At 39.7% G+C, this 20,307-nt stretch overlaps 1 protein-coding gene across 47 annotated transcripts in view; it reads left to right on the top strand.

The window, feature by feature from the left end:
* Positions 1 to 20,307, top strand: part of NRXN3 (neurexin 3) — a 1,789,124-nt gene that overhangs the window by 685,939 nt on the left and 1,082,878 nt on the right. For 37 of the 47 annotated variants that reach the window (XM_070065300.1, XM_070065299.1, XM_070065301.1 and 34 more), the window contains 2 exons: positions 4,915 to 5,118; positions 11,072 to 11,098. In XM_070065300.1, coding sequence (XP_069921401.1) covers positions 4,915 to 5,118; positions 11,072 to 11,098 — 231 coding nt within the window. The remainder of the gene's footprint in view (positions 1 to 4,914; positions 5,119 to 11,071; positions 11,099 to 20,307) is intronic. The other 10 variants (XM_070065305.1, XM_070065308.1, XM_070065311.1 and 7 more) reach the window with 1 other exon arrangement.

Raw genomic sequence — 20,307 nt, forward strand, 5'->3', positions numbered from 1 at the left:
GTAGCCAAAAATAAAGAAAATCCTGAAAGTAGCAGAAAGGAAAATGATTGATCCACAAGACCATAATATATGAATAGCTGAAAAATGCTTCAGAAACAATGGAGGCCAAAGGTAATAGAATGATATCAAAATAATGATGCTAAAAGAAAAATAACTGTCATCTAAGAATCCTACATCCAGCAAAGCTGTCTTTCAAAAATGAAGCAATATAAAGACATTCCCAGATAAACAAAAACAGACAATTCATTCCTACTTTACCTACCTTATAGGAATTTATAAAAAGAAATCTTCAGGCTAAATGGAGGTGAAAGCAGAGAGTAATTTGAATTTATGTGAAAAAAAGGGTTCCAATAAAGGTAATTATATAGGTAATGATAAAAACAATATAATTACACATTTATTTTTCTTTCTTTTCTGTTTTAAAAAAGCAATTGCACAAAACAATATCTATAAAATTATATTGTTGTGCCTATAGCACATAGAATTGTAATATATTTGACAATAAAATACAAATAAATGAAGTTACATTGGGAAAGGAAAATGACACCAGATGGCATCTTGAATCCACAGGAAGAAATGAACACAGTCAGAGATGTGAAATAATAAGCTTAATATTTTTAAAACAAAAACCTCTATAAATAATTCTGAACTCTCTTCTCTTAGCTTCTTAAAAAGACAGAAGTTTTTATAAGATAATCATGATAATAGTGCATTTTTGGGTCTGTAATACATACAGATATAATATGAATGATGCCACCAACAAAGGAGGAAGGGAAGAGAGCTAATTAAGGATAAGATTTTTATATCTAACTGGAACTAAGTTAGTGTGAAGATGAAGTAGATTCTGGAAAATTAAGGTGTATATTGTGAGCTGTATAGCAACTAGGAAGGAAATATCTCAAAAAGGTAATTAAAAATCATGCTGTTAATGTTGAATATATGAAATACATAAAATTTGTTCTTGTAATATAAATAAAAAGATAAAAACAAAAATCATTAAATGAATTAAAATTGTGTGCTTGTATGCTAGAAAACATTCATTTATAAATAAAGGAGAGGGATTTTTTTTGTTTTGTTTTTTACCCAGAAACCTTTTATTTAAGATATAGACTTCATACTTTTCATAAATACTACATTAGGAACATAGCGATTGTTCCCATCCTACCTGCCCTCCCACTTGCACACCCACCCTTCTTCTTCCTCCCTCTCCTATTCCCATTCTTATTTTTTACTAAGATCTGTTTTCAATGAACTTTATACACATAAGATTAACTCTATACAAATGATGTTTTTTAGAGGAGAAAGGGAGGAACAAGTTTGGGGGACAATGGAAGCACCATTATTTGGGCATCACACTATATGGTCTCCCTGTACTTCATAATCGGAGAGATTGTAGATCACCTGGCTTTCATTTATTTAAGAGCTGCATTGTCCCCCTGAAGCTGGAATTCTATTCATGGCACTTCTTGTGCTTGAAATCTTTTATGCGAATTAATACAAATCCATGGAACAAATTTTATTTTAGCTGATTCCTATATTAAATTTTCTGCTTCATCACCCTCCCTTTAAAAATATTAGGTTAACAATAGATCACACTCAGAAATACGCACACAGAGGTTCATGTTGAGATAACATTTTATTTTTTATCATTAGATGTGTGAGTACAAACTCACCTGATATTTATTCAGTGATACCACCAATATTGACATAAAGATGCACTCATTTGTTGTGCTGGCACTACATGTACCCAGAAGAACAAAAGCAGCCATTAATTTTGGAATATTCTTCAGCTGAGTGCATCAAAATCACCATTTCATGGCTCACTTAATATCCTACTATCTCAAACAGGAGCGTGCATACGTGTGGTCATATATATAGAGAAATTGCATAGTAATGGCTGGCGCTGCAGCTCACTAGGCTAATCCTCCGCCTTGCGACGCCAGCACACCGGGTTCTAGTCCCGGTTGGGGCGCCGGATTCTGTCCCAGTTGCCCCTCTTCCAGGCCAGCTCTCTGCTGTGGCCAGGGAGTGCAGTGGAGGATGGCCCAAGTGCTTGGGCCCTGCACCCCATGGGAGACCAGGAGAAGTACCTGGCTCCTGCCATCGGATCAGCGCGGTGTGCTGGCCACAGTGCGGCGGCCATTGGAGGGTGATCCAACAGCAAAGGAAGACCTTTCTCTCTGTCTTTCTCTCTCTCACTGTCCACTCTGCCTGTCAAAAAATAAAAAAAAAAATTGCATAGTAATGATTAATCATGTTCCTGATTACACAAACAGAGCATTGTGGATATTCAGATAGGTTGTCCTATTATTTAGAAATATGAAATACTTAGGTTTGTGAAATTTTGTATACAAATGAGTTTGAATAGTAATTTGAGTATGTGTACAAAATGAGTTTAAATACTAGTAATTTGAGTATGTGTACATAAACACATACATGTGAGTACTGTCTGACACAATGATACATAATAGATAGGCTTTGGTGCTTAAAATCATGGTTGTCCTCCTGCCATGGCTGTCTGGCAGCTTAGCACAATGGTTATATGTACCTCCTCGAGAAACAGAGCACCTCTGTTGAACATGCAGCTCGGCCATTTATTAGCCATGTGACCTAGCATCTATAAAATATAAAGTCTTCCTCACGTTGTGCTTGAGAATGACTTCTCAGAGCATGTAAAGTACTAGAAAGTACCAGGCAGATAATAACTGCTCAATAAATTCTGGCTTATCATTATTGATTGTGTTTTGATTCTGCTCTTCTAGGAGATAAAATGGTTTTTTCCACACCTGTTAAATTTAGGATATGCTTCCCATCTAAAAGCAGATCTTCATCACATGTCTTTTATTGTGATGGCATCTGTTATGTGTCACACTTTTATCTGGAATCCCCTTAGAATTTGCAGATGGTAGTGTACACCTATTAGCATGTCACAGGTTTTTCCCAGGGAATGGTTGCTTTCCAGGAACACAAGTCCATTATTATGCTTTTCACAGAATTTTGTGTGTTTGTGTCAGTAGGATGGAGAAGTCATGAGAACATAGACTATTTTGGGATCCTTGTAAGTGGTCTGACTCACTCTTGTCTATCCCTGTTCCATCTCTTTCCATACACGAAGGCAGGAGTGTTTGTCTTTTTGTTCACTTTATGTTCTCAACCTGCAAGAATGCCTAACACAGTAAGTTCAACCATTGATTTTAGTCCAACCTCAAACTGCAGGTAGGGAACTACTTCCCAAAATGCTGGTCTGATGGCTTCTGTCAAATTGAATAGCTTATTACTGGAGCATCCTCTTCGTTTGCTTTATAGCTATGGAGATGCTATCTGATTGAGCTGTCAGATCTGATGCCATTACTTCCCCCATTGCAAACTCCGCCCATCTGTCAAGACCAGCTTAGACTACCCCCATTAATTTGGCTCATCTTCAGCCTACAGCTTCTCGTCTCTGAATGCCACTGACAATCTTTTTCTGTGTTGTTTGACCATTTTTCTATTTTGATAGTTAGTTTTAAATATTAGATCTGTTTTTAAAACAGGAAACTTGTCTGTTTTATTTTTATAATCATTTCTGTGCATGTTGCTACTAACTATTTGACAATAGCAAATATTTAACCAAGACCAACTTAACACCAGATACTGAGCCCAGCAACAGGCTAGCTTCATAGAAAACTGAATTTCTTTAACTTCTCCTCCTGCTCTTTCTAAAAATATTTGGCAAATCATTGCTTCAACAAATTTGCTTGTAGAGCATCACAGTATAGTGAAATACTGGGTCAAAATCCAAGCTGTCTGATTTTGGATAATGAAAACCCCCTCTGTGAGCCTTGATTTTTCTTGTTTGAATGTAGGAATAGTTGCAGTTTGGAGATAAAATATTGGAAAGGGGGTTCCTAACCAAAGTGCTGGGACTGGACCTGTTAGTAAGTAAAAGTGAGTTTTCTTAGTGTTATTTGAGTAAAAATAAAATGAGTTACTCAAGGGTACTATTATTCTGAGTCTGGCTCTATCAACCTTCTTTAAACAGGCCTAGCAGAAGCTCACAATGCCTGGTCACAAGGGATGCTCTGGGTGCGAGGTGGTGCTGCAGCTTGTTCCTCCTTCTAGAAGCTCTGGCAAATACCTATTTGTCTGCTGTTGCATTGTACATTGTTGCTCTCCTTCTATTGTTCATAAAGTTCTTATATGGATTTTAAGTTTTATTTTATATACTCTTGTTTAAAAAATCTGTGGTAGTTCCTGCTATTTTGTGGGGAGCATTTTCACTTTTTGCAGAATTCCTTCACATATATATATATATATATATTTTTTTTATGTTGGTAGCCTTGACAAGTCTGTGAGCATGACGGGGTTGGATCAGTGCATTACACACCCTTCATAAACAGGGAAACAGAGGCTTAGAACTTCAGTGGTCTTCCCAGGTCACACAGTGAAGATGTGGCAACAGGGGTGGACATTTGGCCTAGTGTTTAAGCACCAGTTAGGGCATCCTTATTCCACTCTGAACGGGCTGGGGTCGAGCCCATTTTTCGCTCCTAACTTCAGCTTCCTGTTCATGCAAATTCTGGGAGATAGAAGAGGATGGATTAAATAATTGGGTCCCCGACACCCATGTGGGAGGCTGAAATTAAGTGTTCAGCTCTTAGCTTTGACACCGGTCAGTTGTGGCTGCGGTGAGAATTTGGGAAGTGAACCAGTGCGTGATTTCTGTGTCTGTCTGACTCCCTCTCTCCCTCTCCCTCTATCTCCCTCTCCATCTCTAACACGAAACAACAAAAGAAAAACCGTGTCAACAATAAGGATCCATGAACAGAATTCACCTGGCTGCCGTCTTCACAGCCTGGAAGCAAAGAAGCAGAGCGCGGGTTGGAAGCTTGAGCTTCCTTCTTCCTAACAATGTTCTCCGTTCTTCCTTGGCAGAGGCGTCCATCCTGAGCTACGACGGCAGCATGTACATGAAGATCATCATGCCCATGGTCATGCACACGGAGGCAGAGGATGTGTCCTTTCGCTTCATGTCCCAGCGAGCTTATGGGCTGCTGGTGGCTACCACGTCCAGGGACTCTGCCGACACGCTGCGCCTGGAGCTGGATGGGGGGCGTGTCAAGCTCATGGTTAACCTAGGTATCGTATGAAGTACCCTCTGCCACTCTGGGCTTGTCTTCCCTTTCTTTTCTGATTTCCATTGGTTTGATTGAATTCTTTGTTTGTTTCTTGAAAGTTAGCTGCTCACTTCTTGTTTAACAGACCAAGGATAAAACCTAACAGCAACAAATACTTCCTCTTTGTTTCTGCATGAGGTTTTGATGTCAATTTCTGGTTTCTGACAGTGGTGGTTTCTTTAGTAGTTGATTTGTTTTCTAAGTTTCCTTTCTTGGTTTTTTGGAATCGTTTAGCTTTGTGTAAAACACGCTACTTTGGTCCATCTTTTGATCAATCATATTCTCATCAAGTCCAGTTCCTTAGTCACCACTCAAAACAGTCATCGCTGAGGGCAGGGACAGGGCAGGAAATGAAAGCAAAATGGGAGCCGGATGAGAGAAGCTTGTTCCTAGCTCCATGGTGCTTGTTCACATGGGGGTTCCTGGTGCTCTGATGACTGCAATGTCTCCTTACCCTTTGTCCTAGTGGGGGACAAATCAGATTGCTTCTGTTGTCCCAGTAGAAAAACAATTCTCTAACTTCTTTAACTGGCAGGTGCAAGGGAACCATGGCTCCCTCTTTGTATCCCCATTGTCCTTTCTACAAAGACCATACCTCAGACTGTTTGCTCACCAATTACTCTGTCGTCTTCCTCAATAAATACCATTCTACCTTGGACTTGAAAAGTTATAAAATTTTCAAATTTCCAGTGTTATTGGAATAGCATATGCCTTTTCATTGTAATTTCCTGTAGCAGATACTTTGGAAATTCTGTTTTGAACCTCCTATTCTCTCCTGCTATTGACCCTCTTTATGGAATTATAATTGATTGTCTATGGAAAACAGGAGCCTCCTGGTTTAGGGAAGAAAAAAAAATTCTGCTATCTCTGCTGTTTGTACTCAGCAGAAAGTCAATGTCCCGTGTTGACAGGATTAGTGATATAGCTGAGTCCAAACTTTCTCGGCTAATGGATTCATTTGGGCATGTAGAAAGTGTTTGGATGCAAAGCTCCTTTGTAAAGATTTTAGTGGAAAGGCTTCTCAGAGGCCTGGAGAAGACACCATGGACAAATGCACCAGATGCAGAACCACAAGAGAAGGAGGGGTTGGAGTCCATACCAGGCTTACCTTCTGTCTGATCATCTGGTCACCCTTGGAAAATGCCAGCACTACAATGCTAAAGTCTCAGGACACAAAGGACTGTTTTGAGCAGTGGCTTATTTAGTTCTGTCGTTTGTTTTATCCTAGTTTGCAGCTTTTACAACACTGTGTCCTTTTTCTTGTGCAATTTCATTTGATTTCTGTTGTCAGTGTGTCTCTGGGTTTCTTTGTGTATGTGTATATTTGGTTATTTTTGTTTTTGTTTTTCTCTTTTGCTGAAATCTTTTTTTGTGTGTGTTCTTGAGTTTTCAATCCTTCCCACCATCAACCATGGTAAATCAAAAGATGGTATTCAACCCTTCAAAGGCCCAAAGCCTGCGGCCCGCATAGCAAACAGCCTTGAGAACAGAGAGTACTGAGCAGCCTACAGGGACTGGCATACCCCGCCCCTCCTACCTTCCCTTCCCTGAACCAGCCTCCCTGCCCACACAAACTGGTAGAAGAGTATATTCCCTGAGATCAACAACCAGTGGCTGATGGCCTGCTTTTCTGAAAAACAGCAGAAGGATGAAAAAACAAGTCAGAAATGAAACACAGCCCCTATCTTCTCACAGGCAAAGAGGATGGCAGTCGCTATCTCTGCATCTATTCTAAAGTAGGAGAGAGACCCACGGATGAGGGTGAGTCAGTCGCATGAGACCCGGGGGAGTGCACAGGGTGTCTTTAAGCAGACTATTTTTTTCTGTATTAGATAGTGTTTTGTAAAGACTAGAAAGTCAGCTGTGATAGGTATCACATCCTAGAAAGAAAAATTGAGGTGGGCTTGAGGACAACGAGCAAAATAGGAAGGAGCTAGATAGATTCTCATCTCTTCCCCTGCCCCCACCTGGCACATGCATCATGTTTAGAAGTATTACTTTTTTCTTTTTCAACTCTGGTCAAAGTCCTTTTCAAAATAACTTTGCTGTTGCCTTTTGGCTTCTTTTGTCACCCTGTTAATCTAACTCTCTGAATTTGAAATATTTTAGGTAAAAGAGAGTCAGCCCTGCCCAAGACAGCCCTGTGCCTAAGGATATATGGTTCATCACAATTACTGGTTTGAATTTATTTAACATTCTTTCAAACCTGACGGGGAAGACTGAACTGAAATTCCTTGTGCTTACAGATTTTCAAATCTTCACATCCATGCTTTGTGCAAAGGTTCTCCTTTTGCCATCTCCCCAAAATACGTGCCTTCATAGGTATTTTATCCTCTATGTACATAAATTTGTACATAGAAGAAAAAAATCTCCAGGGAGAGTTTGCATTCACATGAATTTCCACAAAACTAATTTCAAACAATCACTTTGTACCCACACTCCATTTAAGTTAGATCTTTTTTCAGGCACATGCACAAATGATAATCCAATTTCTTTTAAACTGATCACACACATAAGCACATAATTTAAAAACCTAGCATCTATTTCCCCAATGTAACATAATTTCTGAGCATCAAGCAAACTAGAGTTTTCCAAGGGTTTTATTTTCTGGAAGCAGCCATGAGTAGTTGTGGCAGGTATGAGAAAAACAGCATGTTTTTAAACATTGTGGAATTGGCTGTTGATCAACCATATTTTGATCCACTGGCATTAAAAAACATGAATTTTTTTGTAAAGATTTATTTATTTGAAAGGCAAAGTTACAGAGAGAGGTAGAGACAGAACAAGAGAGAGAGGTCTTCCATCAGCTGGTTCACTCCCTAAATGGTTGCAATGACCGGAGCTGAGCCTATCTGAAGGCAGGAACCAGGAGCTGCTTCTAGGTCTCCCATGTGGGTGTAGGGGCCCAGCGCCTGCCTCTCTAATAATATTTTTTTTTATTTTAGTATATTTGAAGGTTTAAAAGACCATGTCTTAATTTAATCTCACAATAGTTTCATGAGATAAACCCAGAGTATGTATACTTCACTTTTACAAATGTGCAATGTGGAGATAAATGACTTTTCAAAGCTTTCATAAAAATAGGTAGCAGAATTGAGATTAGAACTCATGTCTCTGAACTGCTTAGATCAGCCTGGCTTATCTGTTAGTTCCATAGATCGATATGGGAGATCGATGATGTGACAGTCTTAATGACTTGCTCACTGCTTTCATGATGCACATGCAAGGGATTTCTTCTTTCCTTAGCGCCCAGTTTAATTGAGCCACATAGCGAAAAAGCCAGTCAATACTGGTAAAGCCTTTAGGATTCTCAACAGGGTCTTCAGAGCCTTCCTTCAGAGATGGATGCTCCAAGAGAGCGTCATACTGTTGGTGTAATTGTAATTGCATTTGGAGTCTCAGGTCCTCTCTCTCTCTCTCTCTCTCTGGATTTGCTAGAAATTCATATACACTCAAAAATATTCACCTCTTCCATGATTGACCTAAAACTCGTCAATATGGAAAATAATCAATTCTCCTCATTTACTAAAATAAAACAAAAATCTAAATTGAGCAGACAACACACACACACACACAGACACACACACACACACACACACACACACACCCATCAAACACCATACCAAAAGTCGGGCAGATTGTTTTCAGGCAGAAGGAGAATTCTTGCTTCTCCTGAAGACAGATCTAGAAGGAAGTTTCCTCCCCAAGTCCATTCCCGAGACTTGATCATTATTTAAAAGTATATCCTCTCTTACAAGACCACTCCCTCAGAGCGTATGCAGAAGGCACTAGGAAAGGTTTTCCTCCTCAAACTACGTACTCCTCAAGTGAATTAACACAATCATTCTTTATGTCTCAACTTAGTTGTCTGCCGTTCAAGACCTCCTATTAGTCTTCAAATACCATTGGCTTCCATTGGACCCATTTGGAAGACCTAGAAGAAGGAGCCCAACCCAGACCCTCTCCCTAGACCATGCTTTTAACTAACAATATGGTTCTCAGTTGCTCTACTGGAAGCCATTGAGTTTGTGGCTTTGCACCCACTCTAGCTGCTTCTCTCTGATGCGTGCCCTTACCCCTCTCCCTGCAATAGATCAGGCAGGGATGTTCTCAACCTCGGGTGATGGTAGGTGCCAAGAGTTGCAGATGCCCCTGGTTCCTCCCTGCCCTTCCTCTTCCCAGTCCTTGCCAGGGGCATGGCCTCCTCTGTCTGGTGATCGTACCGGTTGCTCCAGGGCTGTTTGCTCCCACTTTTCTGTTGCGGTTGACGACACATGACAAACCTAACCGCACGAAACCAAACCCAGATTTTTCTTAAGAGATGTCTTTCTAGGGAACCACCAAGCTCCCTGCCTACTTCCTCAGAATGATCGGGTGTTGTTATAAATTGCCGCTCTGCAGATTCCACGTAGTTTCATTCTGCCCTGTTGGTTGCTCCCTTAAAGTGATTTCCCTCTGGACACCATTGTACCAACTGAAACAGAAGAACAATTGGAATGGCATTCTCCCCTGTGCCTTTCTTCCTTTTCTTTGTTGTTTGATTTCTCCCTTTTAATACCTGACTTCACACAAATTCTTGTTGGAATTCCCACCATCACAAGTCAACCTTAGATTTAACCAGGCAGTGTGGTTAACAGTTAACTGGAGATATTTCTCTGACCATTTCTGCCCAATCCCCTACTAGAAGCCACTGCTATCCGCAAGGATTTTTATGGTGTGTGCACCTGACTTTCAAAGAGAGATGAATAAAATTGGTAGGTTCTCTGATCTCTGGCACAGAGTGCTCTGTCCAGTTGCCAGCACTGGACAAAGAGCTCCCTGTTTTATAATTAAGTACCCATTAACTACCCATTTATTTCCACTTTTTTCATTGAAAAAAAAAAAGCCAAAATTAAAGAGTCTCCTCCCCTAGAGAGGCAGAATCACCAGGTAAAATAGGTAGGAGGTCAAAGGTGCTCAAGACCTCTCCCACACGTGCCTGTCTCACCTTCCCCTGAATGCTGTAGGCACTTGATTCAGTCTGAGTATTCAGGCCGGAAGACGAGATGGGCATGGGGAGTGGGTTGGCTTGGGGGCCTTTGACCTACTAGCAATCAGCCCAATAAATTGTCCCCATATCTGACTATCCCTCTCCCCTACACCTGGCCCCTCCTCTCTAAAATCTGGGATGGGTGTTTGTGCGGTTAGCTGTTTGCAAGTGGCCATTTTATGACAGGAAATGACCAGGTGGTGTTAACCCTTTCCTTACCTCTCAGGAGGATGGCAAGCCTGCCTGTGCAAATTTCTGTAGCATTTGGGGCCCTACCTAAGGAGAGGGTGGAGGGAGTTTGTGTTTAGAAAAAGAGAAAGGGTTAAATACTGCACTGAGAGACTTGATGGGCAGAATTGTAAATTGATACAATGTGTCACACAGGTTTCATATTTTTGCAAAACGAATATGAAAATTACATTAATGCTAGCTTTAAAGATAAATTTTAAGGAAACTAATGGGTAAATATAATTGAACCTACATTTGGTGGGGAATTTTTGCCTCATTTTCCAAGTTTAACCAAATTAATATTTCAAAGTCCAGGTTTAAAGTACTTTATATAAATCATTAGGTTTTTTGATGAAAAAAAGAAAACATGCTTGGTGTCTATTGTGGATATATATGTATACCAGTATATATCTCTATACATATGTGTATATATATATATATGTGTGTGTGTGTATATATATATGTATCCAACTTTACTGAATAATATACTGTACATATACACCCACCCCTAAACTTGTGCATACTGTATATTTATATAAAATGGCCACATTTCTTGCGTGTGTCTGTCCCCGGAAGGGTGGACTGATTGTTTTTGGATGTCTGCAGCTGTTACCTTGAAGGATGCAATTTCATCTTTCATTTATTTTTCCCCATCTAGACTGTATCAGGATAAACTGTAACTCCAGTAAGTTTTCCCTCAAGTTTCATTTTGTTCTTAAAAAAAAAACTGACTTTATTTTGGTTACTGTTTTATGAACTGTCTTTTATTTGAATTATTTTATTTTTTGACAGTGGAGTTGGGGGAGATTGGGGCTGACAGCATGAGGGGCTGGGGTGATGAAAAGGGCTAAGTGGCTTAGGTGTGGATTCTGAACTGGAGCAGGTCCTCTCTTCTTTCCTTGCCTTTGTTGTATATGCAGAGGAGGAGAGGGCATGTGGTCATGAGATAACCTGGAAATGAATGGAAATGCTAATTTATTGTCTTTTGGAAATAACTCTTGGGGTGGAATAAAAAAAGCGTTAGAGCAACCAACATGCACTTCTCCATTACCAATAGCTTCAGATCATAGAAGCAAAGTTCAGGACCCAGAGGTGGCTGCCAACTCTTTTTCTTTCCTGGCATTAATCACTGCAGGGGGCTTTTAAGGGGGAAAGGTGGTTAAAATGTTGTTCTTGATGGTAATGCAAGTTTTTAACCAAAGGCTTGAGATGCACTCTTATCTCTGTTGAAAGAAGAATTTACGTCTACTATGTTCAGTTTATTGCACTCAAATATCCCACTCTTGAAGATGGGTCCTAACTGGGTGCAGGTGAGAACTTCTTGGGCCTTTCTTCCTTTGTCTCAGCAGTGACTGTTACCTGGAGGTGAGAAGGAAGAGGAACAGAAGCAAATAGGATGGATGAACATGAGGTGAATAGGCTCGGATCATGAAAGAAAAAGAGGGAGAAATCGGCTTTGAGTGCCATAGTGCTATATGCTAGTTAGGTTAAGTAACTCTAACTGTTGTAACAAGCTATTCCATGATTTCAGTGACTCCCCAGAGGAAATGTTTATTTCCTTTGTGTTTAATGCCTTTTGGGCAGGACAGAGCTCTTCTAAGAAGGAAATCAGAGGTCAAGGATCTTTCCAGGAGGTGGGTCTACCCCCTTGGCATGCTTCACACCCAGCTGTAGAGAACACACAGTCTGGACGGTTGTGCAGCGTGTTGCATTGCCTTGTCTGGAAATGCCATACATCATTTCTGCCTGTATTTTGTTCCATCCTAATGTGAAATGCAGCTGAAAAACGCAGTCTCCAAGTGTACCCAGCAAGAGAATGTTGGATTAACTAAACATCTAACACCTGTAATTCTTAATATTATCTCCTCACTTTTTGGTTCTTCCCTTGTTAGTCTGTCTGCAGAAATGGAAACAGAGAAAGAAAAGGAAATAATTCATCTTCTATGTTTCAGTGACTTGTTTATTCCATCCTATTGGGACTTTTACAGGTGCTAGTTTAGCCTTTTCTTTGTGATGCGAGATGTATGAGTGGTCATCACAAATTTCATGGAAAATGTGAATTATGAAAAAATTATGCATAGATTTCAAAATTTTCACCAAAATAACCCTCATCTTTCTATTCCATTTTTCCATGAACTTGTCAAACTGCCCTCATATTCTTGGAATAACAAACTAAGGAAACCAAGCTTTACATTTTTGGCAAACATTCCATATATATTAACAGAAAAGAAGAAATTCTTACATCTGTATAAAAACCCCATTTCTCAGGTAGATTAAATTATGCTTGTTTTGGCATCAGTTCAGTTCTTTTTTTCTTTTTCTTTCCTTTTTTCTTTTGACAGGCAGAGTGGACAGTGAGAGAGAGAGAGAGAAAGAGAGAAAGGTCTTCCTTTTCCGGTGGTTCACCCCCGCAATGGCCGCCATGGCTAGCACACAGTGCCGATCTGAAACCAGGAGCCAGGTGCCTCTCCTGGTCTCCCATGCGGGTGCAGGGCCCAAGGACCTGGGCCATCCTCCACTGCACTCCCTGGCCACTGCAGAGAGCTGGACTGGAAGAGGAGCAACCGGAACAGAATCTGGCTCCCTGACCGGGACTAGAACCCGGGGTGCTGGCGCCGCAGGTGGAGGATTAGCCTATTGAGCTGCAGCACTGGCCCAGTTCAGTTCTTTTAGAGAATGTCCAATTTTTACTCTCTTTATTTCTAGTTGGCCAGATATTTCTCTTCGTATGTGGATTATTAAAAGCCTAATTGAAATGGCCTTTCTTTCCAAACTCTGGAGTTGTCTTTTTTTTTTTTTTTTTTTTTTAAGCAGCTTTGTTTAGGCATAATTGCCATAGCATGAAATTTACCTGCTGGAAACTCACAGGACAGTTACTTGAATTAAATGCATACAGTTGTCGAAACAACACAAAAATCACATTTCAGAATATTTACCCCCAATTTCTCTTATGCCCATTTGCAGTTAATCTGTGCTCCTGTCATTAGCCCTGGGCAACTATGGATGTGTTTTGCTTCCACAAATCTTTCAGTTTGAGACACTTTCATATGAATGAAATCATATAATAAGTAGTCATTCGCATTTGACTTCCAAAAATTTGTTTTTCTCAAAATTTCTAGTGGACACTTTTCCCTTCCCTTTGATAGTGCTTTTACGAAGGAACTAAGATGGAAAGGAGGCATGAATGTGGAAAGCCTGAGGCACTGGGCTGTGTCTGGCATCTCTTTGCCCACGGGACTTACCTGAAGGATAGAATTTCTGTGGCTGCTCCATTCACACTTTCTTACAGCATGGACTCCGTGTATCCCGTGTGGTCAGCCTTGGAGTGGTCTCCAAGCAAGGTCTGGGAGTCTCTCTGCCGGGAAGGCAGTGACACAGATGACAGCAGGTTTTCTCAACCTGTTAGAGCATTTTCTGTTCAGAACCGTGAATGCAGCACTGGGAGGAAAACATGTCAACAAGGATAAGTTCCTGAACTTCGAGCACGGTATAGAAAGAGTATCTCAAGTTCTAATTCAGCAATTAGAGGCAAGGTTAGACTTTGGAAATTATTTTTGAATTCTGACTGAAACACTTAACGTGCTAAGAAAGTTAATTTTGTTGAGAGAATCAGAGAAACATATTCAGTCCCACTGGTTGAACAGTGATGACCAGGAAAACCAAAGCCCTTTAGTGCTCAGTTTTGTAAACACTGTACCCAAGGTTGCGTGGAATCACAAAGTAAAGATGATACATTTTCCTGGAATTGATTTTAATTATTGACTTAAAGTAAAAGCTGAAATTTTAAACTGGAGTTATATATTATGCAGAAGAGTGCAAATAAGCACTGATCTATAAACAAATGCAAAGAATTTTTATATATTTATTTAACTTTTATTTAATAAATATAAATTTCCAAAGTACAGCTTATGGATGACAGTGGCTTTCCGCCCCCCCCATAACTTCCCTCCTACATAAACCCTCCCATCTCCCCCTCCCTCTCCCATCCCATTCGCATCAAGATTCATTTTCAATTATCTTTATATACAGATGATCAATTTAGTATATATTAAGTAAAGATTTCAGCCATTTCCACCCACACTGAAACACAAAGTGTAAAATACTGTTTGATTACTAGTTATACCATTGATTCACATAGTACAACACATTAAGGACAGAGATCCTACATGGGGAGTAAGTGCACAGTGACTCCTGTTGTTGATTTAACAATTGACACTCTTATTTATGGCATCAGTAATCACCCTAGGCTCTTGTCATGAGTTGCCAAGGCTATGGAAGCCTTTTGAGTTCGCCAACTCCGATCTTTTTAGATAAGGTCATAGTCAAAGTGGAAGTTCTGTCTTCCATTCAGAGAAAGGTACCTCCTTCTTTGATGGCATGGCCCTTTCTTTCCACTGGGATCTCACTCACAGAGATCTTTCACTTAGGTTTGGTTTTGTGTTGTGGTTTTTTTTTTTTTTTTTTTTTTTTTTTTTTTTTTTTTGCCAGAGTGTCTTGGCTTTCCATGCCTGAAATACTCTCATGGGCTTTTTAGCGAGATGTGAATGCCTTAAGGGCTGATTCTGAGGCCAGAGTGCTGTTTAGGATATCTGCCATTCTATGAGTCTGCTGTGTATCCCACTTCCCATGTTGGATCATTCGCTCCATTTTAATTCTATCAGTTAGTATTAGCAGATGCTAGTGATCCCTTTGACACTTAATCCTATCATTATGGTCAATTGTGAACTGAAACTGATCACTTTGACTAGTGAGATGGCATTGGTACATGCCACCTTGATGGATTGAATTGGAATCCCCAGGAATCTAACTCTACTGTTCAGGGCGAGTCTGATTGAGCATGTGGCCAACTGTACATCTCCTCCCTCTCTTATTCCCACTCTTATATTTGACAGGGATCACTTTTTAGTTAAATTTAAACACCTAAGAATAATTGTGTTAATTAAAGAGTTCAACTAATAATATTAAGTAGAACAAAAAAATACTAAGAGGGATAATGTATTAAGTTGTTCCTTGACAGTCAGGACAGGGCTGATCAAGTCATTGTTTTTCATAGTGTCCATCTCACTTCAATAGGTTTCCTTTTCGGTGCTTGGTTAGTGGTCACCGATCAGGGAGAACATATGATATTTGTCCCTTTGGGACTGGCTTATTTCACTCAGCATGATGTTTTCCATTGTCCTCCATTTTGTTGCAAATGACCAGATTTCATTGTTTTTACTGCTGTATAGTATTCAATAGATTACATGTCCCATAATTTCTTTATCCAGTCTTCTGTTGATGGGCATTTAGGTTGATTCCATGTTTTAGCTATTGTGAATTGAGCTGCAATAAACATTAAGGTGCAGACAGCTCTTTTATTTGCCAATTTAAATTCCTTTGGGTAAATTCCAAGGAGTGGGATGGCTAGGTTGTATGGTAGGGTTATATTCAGGTTTCTGAGGAATCTCCAAACTGACTTCCATAGTGGCTTGACCAGTTTGCATTCCCACCAACAGTGGGTTAGTAAGACTTTTTATTTTTGTTACATGTCTTCTCTATTGTCTCTCTACTGTTACTCGTACTTGGGTGGAGAAGCATAAGAAGACTAAACTAGGTGAAAGAAAATAGCAGTCGTTGGAACTCCTGATCTCCTCTTTTCATTGACTCTTGGTCAGAACTCACAGCTCAACCCAATACAGGAACTCACTGTGTAGGAATAAGAAATCAGCTGGGTTCGCAGCCTGGCTTTGTGAGGGAGTGGACTTTCTTCTGTGCACACGGTCCTGTCTCCCACTATTGTTTCAGAAAAGTCATAGGGCACAATTGACAGAAGACTAGAAATAGGGATCCTTTATTCCACTGAAGGAAATATTGAATTAAATTTGAATCATGTTTGATTATAAGTTAATTAATTTTCTTAGTAATTCCTTTTTTAGGATCATTGCCCACTGAAGTCACTCAGATAAAATATCGAATGATCTCATCTATTGTTTCCTTGTTCATCTGCCATAAATTTGTTCTGGGAAGTGGCTGTTGACAAGGAATAGTGTGGCACCCTTTTTAATGGAGAGAAGAATATGAAATAGAAGGATTACACATCCAACATAAGGAGAAAACAAGTGGCTGTGATAGAGACAAAAGTAGAGTTCTCTTGAACCATTCTTCCTTCTTGCTTTGCTGGTTGGCCCTTCTGTCACTGACCGTGGCCCGCTTCCATGGGGAGGTTTTCCTACTGAGAAGCAAAAATGAGTTTCTCACCAGCCTCTCTGCCTTTCGCCCTTTCTTAGTTTCTCTTTTTCAACATTTTGCTTTTCTCATAATATTGATAATATATTTAATTTTGCTTATTCCAGTCTCACTTATGCTTTTCCAAAATCTCTAAGCGCATCACACCATAAAGTCCCTAGCTGCTATCACCAAACATTTGTTAAAGAGAGTGCAAATCAAGGTCCTTGGTTAAACTACGATCGTTGCTGGATTTGACTCATTGGGCAGGATTGTAATTACAGACATTTAATAAAAAATGTTCCAGCTTCGAACTGAATTTTAAATTTGGGAAAGAGCAGCAGAGTTGGCAGTCATAATGGTGGATGGAACTCTGGGGTAACCTGTGACACTGCTAAAGAAAACAGGCTGCTTTCTGGGGAATTTCTGGAGGAAACCACCTGTCCCTATGGTTCCTGTTCCATGATGTTGGCGGTAAACTAAGAGGCATGCAGTTCTAAAACAGGTAGGAACTTCTCCTTGTTCTGATGAATGTTGGCTAGAATGGTAGAATGGAGAATGACTGGGTTGTTGCCTTTTGTATTGTCTGATTCTGATTTGGCCTATGATTTCCTAGTCCTTAGTTCATTCTATCCTTTTTCAAACCATGTGCAGTATGAGTGAATATATTGAACTCATTTTAATTAAATATGAGTATAGCAGGAATACAGTCAACTCATATTAATGAAAATCAATTTGCCCTTTCGCTTTCAATCTCGTTTCAAGGGCTAATTCCTTAGCAATTTTTCTCATCTTTGTTACAAAAAAAGGTGTATAAATGGTGTAGGGAATTGTGTTTTTCCATAAGCCTGACATTTTAAGGTAGATGTAGACAACCCGTATCTTTCCCTAATTACTTTGAACTTGACTCCTCATTAATTTATGTGTGACAAGACTCATTTTATCTTCTCACAGAGAAGACACAAAGAAGAAAAGAAGTAGGGTGCCACACACACAAAAAATACCTCTCAGCACAGCTTTGGTGATCTAGTGAGCTTCCAACTGGCTCTAGTGTCTTCACATCACTGGAGAGGGGCACGATACTGTCTGAGGCAGATTCAGGTAGTTTGTGATGACATTACGCGCCAAAGCATGTCTCCAAAGGTTACTGCTGTTTACTTGGGTAAACCTGCTTGCATAGTGCCGGATATTTGGCTTTGGCTTTGCCTCTCTGCATTTGGTTTCTCATCAGACTCCATATCCAGTGTCTTGGAAAAGTCAGTAGCATCTGGGAAGGTCTTGGCTAATTTAGCTCTGCTAATTTGACCTACAGATTGTTATATTAGACTTCTGCTTTTCTTTTTCCCCCTTCTCTCTATGTGGTTATGGAATATGTGATTTTTATCTTCAGTCTTGGTCTACCTGAGAATCCCAGAGCTGAATAGTCTCACCCCTTTCGCTCGGAAACACTTGTCTCAGACCAACCAGGAAGGAAGACTTCAGCACTGAAAGTAGATGGGGAACAGAGTCACAGGACTCCTTTGGCATCCCTTCCATGAGTTGAGTAGCCCTCACTGTCAGCCACTTGCTTGTTTTTGCCACTTATCTTACTAGAATTTTAGTGAAAAATGGAAAAACACACAGCAAGATCCTTTGGATACCAAGTTATCTGTCAAACTATGAACATCACACTTAAGATTTTCTATCACTGTAGTAAATGAGGACACTCCAAGTATTCTCAAAATCTGAATTGTAGAAGAGAATGTTTACTTTTATTTCTCTTTGGAATGATTTGTATTTCTTGTAATACCTGTAACAGTTTAAGTGTAATTATGTTAATTGTATCAACTTAGCCAGAATCTAGTATGATAGTGGAGTACTTATTAAATATCTGTTAAACCTATCAATAAATATTAATTCACATTGACTTTATTTGTAAATAGTGAAAAAATATAAATGAAAATTTCTAAGTAGTGAAAAAAATTATGCATAAAGCAAAAGATAAAGAAGTGGAGATTCTCCCTTTTAATCCTGATTCATGTCCCTAAATTCTTTCTTAGAGACAACCAAAATCATCAGTTTTTAATGTACTTTTCCCAGATAGTCTGTGAGAATCGAGCATATAATTACAATCATGTCCTTCACCTCCTTTTTCTTCTTGACACAATATTAGCACACTCTTGTACAGCTTGCTGTTTTTTCCCACTAAAACTGTCTTAGGGATTAGTCTATATAATAGAATAAAAGTATTGTTTTCACTGGTCACATGATATTCCATTTTATGGTGATACAACATTCAGTAAGCATCCTACTAATATAAATTTATATTTTTATCAGTTTTTTATTATGAAGGAAAATATTTATTTTTGTTTATTAGTCTTTGAATACCTATACAAGGTGGACTCTTGGGTAAATCCCTAAAAGTGAAAATGCTAGGTCAAAGATAAGTAAATTATAAATATTGATAGACATTGCCCTAATGCACTCCGAAAAGTTTGTAACATTTACATTACTGCAAGCAATATGAGTGTTTTTCCTCACATTTGCAAAACACATTATGAAACTTTAATTAATTTTGTCATAATAGCTCTTCAAAATATTGCTACAGATATTCAAGTATGAGTCCATTATCACCCATAGAGTTTTTCCTTCTATCCTTTCATTTCTTCAGATATATGTAGGGACCACTGTTATTGAAAACCTCTGTAGTAGGGCTAGTGTTGTGGTGTAGTGGGTAAAGCTGCCTCCTGCAATACCAGCATCCCATATGGGCAATAGTTCAAGTCCTGGCTGCTCCACTTCTGATTCAGCTCCCTGCTCATAGCCTGGGAAAAGCAGTGGAAGATGGCCCAAGTATTTAGGACACTGCCACTTATGTGTAAGATCTAGAAGCATCTCCTGGCCTTTGTGGACATCTGGGGAGTGAATGTGAATAACTATTTCTCTTTCTTTGTCTGTCTGTCTCTCTCTCTCTCTCTCTCTCCCTCCCTCCCACTCCCTCCCTCCTTCCCTCTCTTTCTCTCTCCTTTCTCACCATCCCTCTCTCTCTCCCTCTCTCCCCATCCCTTCCTCTCTCTCTCTAATCTGACTTATAAATAAATAAAGCTTAAAAAGCAAACACCAAAAGCAAAACAAACAAAGCCCCAAGCCTTTGTAGCACTTACAGTGGAAATCTTTGAGTGGAAATCTGTTAGAGCAGTGTTTCATGGGCTAATTTATCTTAATCGAGAGGTTTATTGTAAAAGTCATGGCAGTTTTTTTGAGTTCTCCCCTGTGTAACTGTTTATCTGTGTTGGAATCCTAGCAGAAAAGCATTTCAGTGTGTTTATACATGGCAAGGAGGAATCTGAGGCCAAGTAGCCTGAGTTCCACCCTTGTTTCTACCACCAGTGAGCTGTGTGTCCTTGGGCAAGTTCCATCAACTTTCAGTTTTTTCTGTTGTAAATGAGATAATTGAATTGCCTATCCCCTTGTGTAAGAACAGAATGTGCCATGTAGCACCTGCTGAATATGATGGTGGCGACAAGGAGGAATGTTGTCCTAACATCTTACCTGAAAGTAGGCTCTTTGAGAACTGTACGTGGCAGAGAGCTGTACATTCTTAAACCCATGCTTAGCAGTAGCTTAATAGGTGCCTTTGAAATGAGTATTTCTGTTTGCACTTGTAGGTTACCCTTGGAAATGATAAACCCTTTTTCAAAGTCATGAGAG

This window comes from Oryctolagus cuniculus, chromosome 20 (genome assembly GCF_964237555.1).
Source record: "Oryctolagus cuniculus chromosome 20, mOryCun1.1, whole genome shotgun sequence".
In the NCBI taxonomy this organism is placed as follows: Eukaryota; Metazoa; Chordata; class Mammalia; order Lagomorpha; family Leporidae; genus Oryctolagus; species Oryctolagus cuniculus.